General features: G+C 36.2%; 1 protein-coding gene across 2 annotated transcripts in view; it reads right to left on the bottom strand.

The window, feature by feature from the left end:
- Positions 1-12,538, bottom strand: part of LOC131057747 (histone-lysine N-methyltransferase family member SUVH9) — a 64,466-nt gene extending 51,928 nt beyond the window's left edge. Inside the window, exons 1-2 of one of the 2 annotated variants that reach the window (XR_009109031.2) lie at positions 12,234-12,538; positions 8,816-11,755 (exon numbers count right to left, since the gene is read on the bottom strand). Coding sequence is in view for 1 of the 2 variants with exons in the window: in XM_057991910.2 (XP_057847893.1) it covers positions 8,922-11,624 (2,703 nt within the window). In the remaining variant the exon portion in view is untranslated. Of the gene's footprint in view, positions 1-8,593; positions 11,756-12,233 lie in introns of those variants that run through there. The other variant, XM_057991910.2, reaches the window with a different exon arrangement.
- Positions 12,539-13,172: the final 634 nt, after the last annotated feature.

Raw genomic sequence — 13,172 nt, 5'->3', positions numbered from 1 at the left:
CACACAAGGATGCCACCATATAGAGATCTTGAGGACATAATTGTGAGTGAATTTGGGATACAGCCTAACCAATCTTTGAAACAAGAGAAAGAGACTCGTACAAGGTGTTACCTCCATGGCCAAGGATATGTTTACCTACGGCCTCTTGCCATCAAAGTCCTATCACGAGTATGCATTTTTTAGTTTTTAACTTACTTTTATTTGGCAACTATAATTTTAAATGTTGTATGACTGTCTCAAATATCAACAAGTTGTGTGTTCCTCTTCAACTAAGTGAAACTCAAGGACATACTCTTTTATCTAGTCAGTTAAACACAACTAGCTGGCTGAAAAAAGAGTAGGGAAATTGTTGTATGTGCATTCCAATGTGTGCCCCACTTGAAAAGCAATTCAAGTGCAAAGAGGGGGCAACAAGGCATAAGGATGTAGCACCTAAGCATCCAAACTTCGATGTTGCTGTTGCTGACTTTCTTTGGTCTTAATTGAGGATGAGAGGCACGAGTCTGCTACACAAAACTTGCATGGTAGAGTTAGTGGAAGTGGCACTAGGACTGTTTGAAGTTCTAATGAACCTCAACCAACTGATGACATTCATGCCCTCAATGAAGAGTAATATGATGATAATTAATTTGTAATGATTTTCCATATGCAGGTTGACTAAAATAAAATTTAAACCATTTTGATTTATCTTTACCATTTATGATTTGACAATTGAGGTTGAAATATGAATTACAATCTGTGCTCTCAATTATATATGTAATGTTGTAAAATTTCCCCAACTTATGGTTATCTAAAAGTTTTATATATTTTTAATATTATATGTACATATAGTATGGTTGAACCCCGGGGAAAAAATCAACAAACCACCATAACCAAACATTGAACTGGCAACATAGTTTTTAAGTACCAATTTCCAATAAAACGATGAGATGCTAAAAGGATTGAAGTGCCAGGAATCCAGGAGATTAGTAGGAGACAAAGGTTGAGAGGAACTTCAGGTTATTATAGACAGAAAAAGTAAGACATTAACATCCCTAATAACAGCTAGCAGCCTTAACAAAGTGAAGTGGGATTTTCAATGATTATGATGGCAAGAGTCAGACTCATTGCTTTTCTTGCCTGATAATCCTTCCACATATACAAAGTTTGGGGACCTCTAAGATCTGCTATGCATGCTCTTTTAAATTGGATCAAAACAATACTGTTAAGAACTTCCAAAGCAAGGACATCTGCGGCTCTGCCATAAAGAAAGAAAAGGAACTATTTTTGTTGAAGCAATAGCTAGCTAAGAGTCTGAAGAATGCAAGGGAGGCTATCTTGTTTATGGCTTCCCAATATGAAAGTAGGTATAGCTGTAACAAAAGGTTAAGCAAATGTGGTGTGGCAAAAAATACTTCTTGCATTGGAGTGAACACATGGAGGATTCGAAAATTGACTCCCAACAGAAGAAGAGAACAACAAATAGAAGAATATTTCAATTTACAAGTATGTGTCATGAATTAAAGGAAAACTTTTATGTTATGTTTCTGCCTTATAAGTTCAATGAAGGTTGGCAAAGCAATCTCTACATCCAATGGAATGGGACAAGTCATCTCTAAGTATGCTTAACAATCCTCCATCTCTGTAATCTACCACAATGCTCTTAGTTTTGAATCTTCCTTCTGTCTTAAGACTTGGCTCCTTGGACAGCAACTTATTGATAAAAAAGATTGCAAGAAAATGTCAAGTTTATGCTATTAAACATCAAAGGAATGTATACATTGCACAGGTTAGTTTGTGATTCAAGAAAATAGGAAGCACAATCGACCTAGCCCCTCTTAGTCCTCAAACAAACCCATTCTACATAGGTGTATTACTAATCATCAAACAATCTCAGCTATAATAGTTTAATTATCTTTGACTACATAGGTTTACATAAAAATAATATTTACCATGACCCCACCTTAGTAATTATTTATATCACCAAAAACATGTGCATTTTCTACATCAAATTAAGTTCCAGTAATTTCCATTCATAATGCTTGCCAATCATCCTTCTCTGTAAGCTATCAGAATGCTCTTAGTTTTGAATATCTTCATAAGACTCCTCTCCTTGGATAACAGCTTATAGATAGAAAAATTGCATGCAAGTATCAAGATTTATGCTATTCAAACATCATAGGGATATACATTGCACAATTTAGTTTCTGATCCAAGAAAACAGAAAGCACAATCCACCTGATCCTTCTTATTCATCAAACAAACATATTCTACGTAGGTGTGAAAGTTTAAAACTAATCGCTAAACAGCCTAAACTATAATGGTTTAATTATCTTTGATTAGGATAGATTTAAATAAACTATTACTTAAAATACTTACTATCACCCCACCTTAATAACTATTTAGATCACTAAGAATATTTAATATTTACTATAGTGTAATGCAAATTTCCTAACATTCTCCCCTTAATAACAACATGGTATACAGACTGGGGGAGAATCAAGTTTCAACTTTGTACGAATAGGAGCATACTCAACTTCATACCTCTAGCTGTTCCTCATGTGGGCATTACCTCACAGAACAACACCACTGTTTGTAAGTCACTTCAAGACTTACTGAACATCAACTGCCCAGGTGCGACTTAAGTTCATCTCATATATTCTTTTAGTTGGCCTGCTACTACAGCAATGGACCAGTCTCCAAGATAGTAGCAAACTCAAGATTGGTAATTATCCTCTCTTTTCTGCATTGAACTGCTAATTCAATTCAAAGAATCTCTTTAAAATATCTCTGGGCTTTGTTCTCTGCTGTGTTAGCTTTCCAGAACAGTTAAAATCACTAAATATAGTTAAAAAAATGAAAAAGATATTGCAATTTTAGTAATGTTGTCTCAAACTGTACTAAAGGACCGCCACAACGAAAATAACAGTTACACATCTGCACACTTCAAAGCACAAAATATCTTCTCTCTCACAAAACAATCCTGTTTCTCCACCATTCAAGTTTTTCACTTACAAAGCACCCAAATAACTCAGACAAATCAAAGAATAAACTAACAAATTTCTTTAATCTAGTTACTCGTTATAGCTACATAAAATAATTAAAATACATAAAGCTACCATCAGTGAGGACAACAAAAGCAAGTCAGCACAAAATATCTTCTTCTCTCACAAAAAAAAAGACCTGTTTCTCAACCATTCAAGCTTTTCCCTTACAAGGCACCCAAATAACTCAGACAAATCAAAGAATAAACTAACAAATTTCTTTATAACGGCTCATGAAACCTTACATACGGCGAGAAAGACCAAAGAGTCTTGCATGATACTCAAATTGGATATCCTCAAAGCATATGACATGGTCAACAGAGAATTTCTAACAGAGATTCTACATAAATTTGGCTTTGGGCAAGAATGGATAACATGAGTAAAGAACTGCTTAACTTCAGTCAAATTCTCAGTACTTGTTAATGGATCTTCTCATGGCTTCTTCGCCACCAAAAAAGGAATCCGTCAAGGAGATCCAATGTCCCCTTTTTTATTCATTATCATGGCGGAGGCGCTAGGCAGATCAATCAATGCCCTTCATCAAGAAAATCTTTGGAATGGTGTCAAAGTAGCCAATGGAATTGAACAGACAACCCATCTACAATTTGCAGATGATACTATATTATTCGGAGAAGCTAGTAGAAGGGAGGCGAGAATAATTAAGACTTGTCTGGATTATTACTGTAATGCATCAGGACAGAAAATAAATTGGAACAAGTCAGAGGTCTTCTTCATCAATACTAATCCAACATTACAAGGAATTCTATCTAGAATACTTAATCTGCGGGTTGCAAATTTTCCAGGGAAATTCCTTGGAACCCCCCTATTTATTGGTGCAAACAAAACAGATTATTGGAGACATTTGATCAATAAATGCAAATCCAAACTAGAATTGTGGAAAGGGAAATGGTTATCCTCTGCGGGTAGGTTTACAATGATTAAGTCAGTACTCTCGGCTCTCCCTATCTTCTCAATGGCATGCCTAAAATTACCAGAGACAGTGGAAGAAGAGCTAATCAGAATCATGCGGAAGTTTCTATGGAATGGAACAGGGGAAAAAGAAAAAATTCCATTGGTAGCCTGGAAAAATATCACACAGCCTAAATCTGCTGGGGGTGCTGGCATTCGACAATTGTCTATCATGAATTTAGCTATGGGAGCAAAGTTAGTCTGGGAAATCTGCAAAGGTGGCAAACAAAAGTGGGTGAGAATCCTTAAAAAGAAATATCTAGACTCACTAGAACCAAAACGAATTCTCACAGTCACAGATCCCCCAAGGGGATCGGTTATCTGGAATTTTATACTTGAATGCAGAAGGATCATAGGGGACTATGTATCATGGGAAATCAGGAACGGGAAAAGTGCCTCTTTCTGGCATGACTCATGGGGTGGCAAAAAAATTCTAGATCAAAACCCAGCGCTACAGTCAATCATGAGAGAGAACAGCAACATATGGGGCCACAAGGTATGTGATTATGGATATATAACGAAAGAAAATGGTGTTGATAAATGGAACTGGAAATCGATGGATCCTCTGAATCTTGAACAAGATCAAAAAGAACTCTTCCATAAAATTCTAATGGATCGATCTATTTGCCCGTCCCCTAAGGAGGATATTATTAGATGGTGCGGTTCGTCGGATGGGAAGTATAAGGTCTGTCTTGGTTATAAGTTAAAAGATGCAGCCATTGATAAAAAGGACTCGCCGATTAACCTCTTTTGGAATAAAAATCTCATTCCCAAGGCAGGTGCCTTTGCTTGGATGGCCTTCCAAAGGAAAATCTTAACATGTGACAAAATTAGACAAATTGGCTTTCAGGGGCCTAGTCGATGTGTTCTATGTTTCCAAGATGAGGAGAATGTAGACCATCTCCTATTACATTGCGATTATACTAGGAAATGCTGGAGGCACTTTACAGAAAAATTAAAATTGCCTTGCCCATTCCCACAAGGTATTGATGAATGGTTTCAATTATGGCCAAAACCCAGATGCAAAGCCCTATTTGGGGACTTATTTAATATTCTCCCATCACTGTTAATTTGGGAAACATGGAAAGAGCAAAATCGGAGAATCTTTCAAAATAGAGAAATGACTTTCACAGTTCTGAATGAGAAAATTGAAAAATGTCTTATTGAGCAAATGAATGAAACAGCCAAACACAAAAATTTGAAGAAGAACCTGTATACTGAATGGGATTCGAAGATGAAACTCTCATTTCCAAATCTAATTATCCCACCCCTATTTGGCAAAGGAAGCCAAGATGTAGTGATAAATCCGAGGTTAAACGTCAAATGGGAGCGCCCTGAGCAAGGATGGTATAAAATCAATTTCGATGGAGCCTCTGCGGGTAATCCAGGTCCAAGTGGTATTGGTTGCATTGTTAGGGATTCTAAAGGGAAATGCCTCAAGGAAATTGCAGAAAATATTGGAGTAGCGACTAACAATGAAGCCGAATTCTGTGCTGCATATCGAAGTCTACAGTTGGGCGCAGATTTAGGATGGCGCAATATACATTTAGAAGGTGACTCTCTGAATGTCATCAATGCCATCCGAAATAAACAAACCCCCAGCTGGCACCTTAACCAATGGTTACAGCCGATACTAGCCCTGCTAGAAAGGCTAGATGATTTTCGAATAAGCCACGTATACAGGGAAGGCAATTCAGAGGCAGATAGGCTGTCCAAATTTGCTGTTACGCTGGGAAATTGAAGTCGGGCTCGTGCCAAAGGCATAATCAAAAAGTTTGTTTTTAGATTTCTGATCATATAGCATAAAGCCGTGAGATGATGAAGATAGGCGGTGGTAGGCAATAAGTACTTATGACAGCTCACAAGTTACCAAAATTACGATGGGCATGTGTAATTATGATCGCATCCTCTGAGGTTTGATCTACATTAAAACTCTGCTCTAGTAAACAATGGATACGCCAATTCTGCTGGAAGCTACCTCTCGACAAATGGCGTTTCTTGGCGAAGTAACAGACAAACGACTACTGGAGGTGCTTCATTCACGGCTCCAGGGAACTATTGTTCCCAAGTTTATGAGGCAACAGGGAACTATAGTTCCCAAGTTTTACTCTGTTATAAAACTTATTAGATCTTTTTAGACTGTTAGTGAGGAATGGCGTTAAGCCTGCAAGCTACCGGTGTTTGTAATCATGTTATAAATAATATATGTTAACAGATTAGGTTAGGCTGAGGACTATTGGATGTTGAAGGCCACTGGCCTGGCTCTGTTTATACTATTTCTCTCCAGCAATTTTGTATTTAGCTGGAATTTTGGAGCTATGGTAGGGGGTTTTCTTCCCCTGGTTCTTTCCCCCTACCACCTCCTTTGTTGAACCAGGTTGTAATTTTTTAGATAATAGAAATGGTTGCTGCCCCTATGCAGTTATTTATCTATTAAAAAAAAAAACTAACAAATTTCTTTAATCTAATTACTCTATTAAAATAATATTAATATCTATTCTATAATGGTCATCTCTTCTATTCTTAGTGGTCATCTTAGTTGTCGACTTATTTAGCTTTTTAGCTTTTTAGTCGACTTATTTAGCTTTTTAGCTTTTTTAGTGCATTAAGTGAAACTATTGCTTCTTTATTAAAGACGCATAGTTAGCTTTTTAAGCTTTATTTAGTATTTTAAGTTTTTTAGTTTTCACTTAAACGACTAGTTCTTAATTTAGAATGTCATCTTGTAAACTCTTTATATACGGTTGTATATCGCTGAATAATTCATCCAATTATTTTGAGCAATTAATTTTTCATACTCGCTATAGCTAAATACAATAATTAAAATAAATAAAGCTACCATCAGTGTGGGCAACAAAAACAGGTAAGCACAAAATATCTTCTCTCTCACAAAGAAAATGAAAATAAAAAACCTGTTTCTCCACCATTCAAGCTCTTCACTTACAAAGCACACAAATAACTCAGACAAATCAACAAATAAACTAAAAAAATTATTTAGTCTAATTGCTCATTATAGCTACATACACTAATTAAAAAATAATGCTACCATCAGTCTGGGCAACAAAAACAGGTCTCCCCTTGGTAACAATCAATCTTCCATCACAAGGGCTGATTCAGAGATGCTCTAGTACAAAACGATAAAAAGAAATTGCATCCAAGTTTTGAGATTCATTACCATTCAAAGATCATAAGCATTACATTCCATAGGTTAGTTTGTGATCCAAGAAAATAGGAAGCACAACCTACCTGACCCTTCTTATTCTTCAACCAATCCCATTCTATGTATGCGTAAAACTAATCACTTGACAGACTAAACTATAATAGTTTAATAACTCACTTTTTAATTTACTTTAAATGGGATAGGTTTAAAATAAAATATTATTTAAACCTATTTACTATGGCCCCACCTTAATAATTATTTATATCACCAAGTCTATTAAATATGCTATGGTAGTACGGTGTAATAAAATAATAAAAACTTCCCAACATAATGAAAAAGAGGATAGAAATCTTTTTTTGGATCAAGGCGTCCTCCTTTCAAGAGACAGCCTTCATCTCTAATTGGTATAATCTACACTTAATATGTAAAATGTTGCTGTTTTACAAAAATTATTTACCTTTGTCAAATCCACGCAGATAAACCTGTAAGCAAACTAATCCATCAAAAGTCTAAAGGCAAGCCAATTTATCATTTTCACTTAATTGGCTTCTATGGCTCTCATTTTGACAGGTCCGTTCCTATTCTCACGGTTTGAAGCACTGGATTGGGATTTGAACAAGAAAAGACTTAGCTGGATGTGTAAGCCAATATCACCACTATTTAACTTTTCCAAGCTGGAAGATGATAATTGGTAAAGGAGCCAATTTGTGTGCAGGGCACAGCATGGATACATCAATGTAGATATAGATGAATAACCCCACACCCAACTGGGAAGATGGTAAACATCAAGTGGTGCTAGGCATGGGGTTAATTGTCTATAAGAAATTGTTGACAGCCATAATCCTCACCTCTTCAATGGTGCCTAGTACTGCCATAACCATCACAGTCCACTTAGTGTGAAAAGATGCATTGCACACTTTCTTCATATACCATGTTTAGGGTATAGCATCTCCGGTAAGCTGATCTGTAACAATAAAGAACATGGATGCTGCTCTCTAAATGCAGTATTTGTTGTCTGTTGTCACACACAGCTTCCACCAATTTTGTTAGGCACCTCTTTATTATTTTTCTGCTACTTAAAAAAGGTATTGAGTAGTCCCTTCAAAATAGTAATTAGCACGTTTTCCAGGCTCATTAACATTCAGGGTACCAATACAAAATTTGAGAAAAACTCTAGCCTCGATAAAAATCTAGGATAAAATTTTGATCACAAACAGATCTCCACAACAAAGATCATATACTCCAGAAACTAACAAACAGCTGAGCTTTGCAGTTCATTAAAAAACAAAGGGGTGCAAAATAAGTAGCAAACAATAATGTCAACATTCTTTCAACAAGGACATATTTCTCTTTCTTCATAGAACATCTATAGCTGCAATATTACTTCAATTTGTTTAAAACCAATGTATGAATTTTCAGATTGAGCTGAAAACACCAAAAGTGTATCAAGCATATTTCCAAAAATTGAATTTGAATTCATTTACAAAGTCTAAATGCAATGCAATGACTAAGACCACAATAACATCCATTGAAGAATATTGGCACTCGCATTACAGTTAAAGCCCTTGAATAGCTGCCTTATTCCACCATAGAAAATAGTATCCAAAACAAACTGATTCACTCTTATAATTTTGCAATAAAATATGATTAAAACAAGCCTCACCTCAGAATAGAAGTTGCTGAATACATGCTTCATTTTTTAAGTTGTATGAATTCCATGTAATTTTAGGGATATTCCCCTCTGCAGTTCATTGACGAAACAAACAGACCTAGGCTTTGACGTAACTCTTATCCTCTCCACTGTCAATCACTCCATAGTCAAATGTCAATTCAGTCAATGGAGGAATATGTTCCATGGCAAAAAGCATGATATGTGGAAATTGAGTATTATGGTGATCATTAAGGACACTCTGAAGTAGAACATTTGGAGAGCAACTATGATTGATAAAGCGAGAAACATTTCCCAAGTTCTTAGCATTTATGGCAAACGTCAATGGAGGGGGGGCTTGAACAGTGTCTTCTTGATTCTTCTCAGGAAGGATATTAGAAACATCACCCCAGTCAGTCGAATGTTCCAGGGCACGCTTTGCATAAAGCAGAAATTCATTTTCCTCAACCTGCTGATCTATATCCTCACTTGAGAGAACTTCGCCCACATATTCACAGATAAAAGCACCAGCTGGAATAGGGTCCCATGAACGCACACCCCATCCTCGATTTTCAGTTTTGAATACTTCCAAATGGAACTTGAGTCCCTTTTGAGTCAATCTGTTACGGCAAGTTGGGGGACAGCTGCAAAGCTCACTGCATTCATAGACCATTGGCCTCCACTTAACAAGAAACCCATTATGAGTATAAGGCATTTGTCCTCCATTCAATGAAAAACAAGAGCATTTTCCACCAGGAGCACAGCTCCCTTTACAATCACAACTGTTAGATGGTACACAATCAAGAACAGACTTTGGAACCTTCACTTCACTTATGTACTCAAACTGTTCTGGCCCTTTATCTTCATCAACAGTGTTCACAAGATAAACAGGTGTGTTCTCTCTTTTTGAAGATATGTCTGAAGAAATGAGTCCTTGCCTTAAAGATGGATTCGATTTCCATTTAATAGCAGATTTTAGTATATCGGATGATAACTCGGGTTGGCCAGGTAACCTCTGCAACCTGTACTTGAAAACACCAAATCCAGACTTCCCTTTGTCCAACCAATAGTCCTCAACCTTATACAGGCCATCATAAATGTATATCTTTCCAGAAGCACTCCTACTGTCCTTCTTACCACGAATCACCCTGATTTCAACCCCATGATGCATACTTCGCTCAAGAGCAAGATTTCCCCTCTCTAATTTCTGGTCGTCATTCTGTTTCCCATCAGTCTTGCTATTTCCCCCCGACCCAGTATAGACCAATGTTTCCCCACCATCATCTTCATCATCTTCATACCCCCCAGATGCGATAATACTAACAGCTACTGAATCCTTCCACTCACTGTTGTTTGCACCAATGTAATGTATTCCGGCCTGTACCTGTGAATGTAGTCCAATTGCACACATTTCAAGTCTGAAATAAAAAATATCACCAGGTTGCACCCCTGGAAGATCTCCCACAACCTTTCGATCTCGATTAAGCCAGAGACCCTTGTCCATCATTCTACTACCTGCTTCCACATCTGGTCTTTTAACCCCACCACCTGCACGTTTACCTGCTTGCTTGCTTTCTTCATCTTCTAGCACATAGTGTCGACGTAAAGCATCATACATCATAAGAGTCATTCTTACTTCATTCCTACTGGAGCCTGCATCCAAATTATCATCTCCATCACCAGAACGGAACACCTTGGCTTTCTTGCCACTTGACTTACGCCTGTTTGCAGTGCTTGCAGGAGTCTTCTTGCGTTTTATACTGCTTTTTTCAGCACTCGCAGTTGAATTTTTATCATTCGCTGACTCAGGTTTGTCCCCCTCCTTGATATTAAGCTTTGTGGGAGTACTTTCTGAATCCGCATGATCTGGCTCTGCACTATCATCAACAACATCATCTTCAGCATCATTTTTCCTGCCAGATTTTTCCTTTGCTTCCTTGCTTTCCAAAGGACTAATATCCCCTACTGCATCTCCTTTCTTAACACTCTTTTTCTTCTGACCCATTTGCTTAGCTTCTTGTTTCAAAGGTTTAGCATTCCCTTTGCCATCTCTTTTCTTCTCAATTGTTGCTTTGGATGCGGACTGCTTTGATGCCATGATGTTCTCGCCCTTATCACTCTCGCTGTCAACTTTCTTCTTTGTTGCAGGCTGTTTAGCTTGAGACTTCAATGGCACAATATCCTTATCATCTCTTTTCTTATCAACCTTCGCCTTTGATGCAGGTTGTTTGGGCATTGACTTCACTTGCATACTTTCCTTTCTAGAGTCTTTACTCGTGTCAGTTTTTGATTTGGATAAAGTCGTCTCAGATGGGGTAATATCCTCTTCACTATCTTTGTTTCTGTCATTTTTTATTTCGGATGCAACCAGTTTTGACGGTTCAGTGTTATCATCAACATTTATATCTGGCAAAAGTTGATTGTCTTCTAATTTATCAATACTTTCCTTTACTGCATTTGGTTTGGCTTCTGATTCCAATGGCATGGCGTCAATTTTCTCATTATTGACTTCCACGTTCAGACTAGTCAACTTTTCTACAGTGTCATCTAATCCAGCAACTTTTAAAGTTGCCTTAGACAGCGCCGAATCAAATCCAGCCCCTGCAGTTCTTGCATCAGCATCTCCTTCCTGGCGTGTTTTATCAACCTCTGTTGATTCTTCCAAATCCTTCTTGGTCGTAGCGGCTGCATTCCTTCCACAATCTTCGGGAAAATCACGAACTGCAGACAACTCTTCTCTTGTCATCCGCGGTGCAAACCTCCCACATCCTAAGGGAAAATCTCGAAAAGCAGAAGGCTTTTTCTTCCTCGTCGTTGACGACATTTCTTTATCCTCTGTTCTATATTGTATGAAACCTTAAATGGTTTTTCCACAAGTTTCAACACAAACCTTCATGCCAGATATCTCAATCCTAAAACCCTAAACTTCAGTCCTCGAAATATTCCTGAGAGTATCTGATCCAAAAATCACTTGCTTTAATAGACAAAACAGCCAAATCTAGCATAAACCCTCTAACTACAAAATTGTAAACTGCTACGCCTGCACCGACGCTTTACTGATACGTCCTAACTTCATATTAATTTTTCCATAAAATGGAGATCCAAAGCAATTCATTCAATGCAAATGAAACTAAAACAATTATACACAATAGAGTTCTGGGAAAAATTGTGAAAAAAAAAAGCCTATTCAGAGCTTTCTCAAAGCTTTTTCAGAAATCAAATTTTCAATAATTATGGACAAGCATGAAATGTCCACAGATCCTTTTCCGTTTCCACTATATAAATTATATCTTAAAATTAAAAGTTTAAGATTTCAAAAAAACTGCAAAAACCTTTACCCTTAAAGGATTCGGAAAACATTTTACACAAAAAACTAAAAAATGTTCCACTACAAAATCATATAAACATCTGAGAAATAACATAAAATACCCACATAAAGCTGACAGCAAAAGCACTTTGCGAGGTCCTCATTCTGCTAGTTGACAGACTCCTGAAATTTATACAAAGCCATTTGACAGGCTGCTGATTTATTTATTTTCGGTTCAAAGTATCTGCTATTTCGTTATGTTGGCTTCTGCGAAATATTATTCTGTTAAATTTAGCCATAAGTCATGATTAATTTTGATCGGAATAAAATCGCAAGAAAAGCTCTTTCCATCTGCAGTCAAAGTAAATACAGCACGATCAGTCACACTTCAATTTGCAGGGCTCATCAAGATAATGAGGATATCGTCGGTTTATATGTACTAATACAATAAATGTTTCTTATTAGGATGAGTATTAATATACAAAATATCTTTATAAACATTTTTAGTACTTGTGGTTGGCAATACTATTGGAATGAATTGCATTTTTAGTATTTAAATAGTTATTAAAAAAGCATTTTTAGTATTTAAATAGTTATTAAAAAAAAATAACTAACTATAAATTTTTTTAAAAAAAATTAATTATTCAAAAAGTGTAGATGTATGCTTTTTAATAATGATTGGATTTTATATTTTGAGTCTTATTTTTTTAGTTGGAAGATGTTTATATAATGTTTAAATTAAATTAGAATTAAGATCATAACTAATTATACCGTATTTAATTAATTTAACTAAGATTCAATTTTGGAAATTATGATTAAAATTAAATTGAAATACTTATAATTCTAAGATAATATTAGAATTAGAATTGTATATATTATTGTAATTTTATTACGCCAAAGACGTATTACACTCACATAATGGATGCACAAATGTGTGTTAATAAAAACTAGAATCATTAAATTTCACATGTTTGTGACATTTAAATGCATGAAAAGAAAAAGAAAAAAATTATTTATTTCCTTCTTTCAATGACCACTCACCCTGAGTTTAACTATTAATTAATT

The sequence above is a fragment of the Cryptomeria japonica genome, chromosome 9 (assembly GCF_030272615.1).
Source record: "Cryptomeria japonica chromosome 9, Sugi_1.0, whole genome shotgun sequence".
Lineage (NCBI taxonomy): Eukaryota > Viridiplantae > Streptophyta > Pinopsida > Cupressales > Cupressaceae > Cryptomeria > Cryptomeria japonica.
Note: the sequence above shows the minus strand (reverse complement) of the source record. Positions and strands in the feature narration are given on the sequence as shown.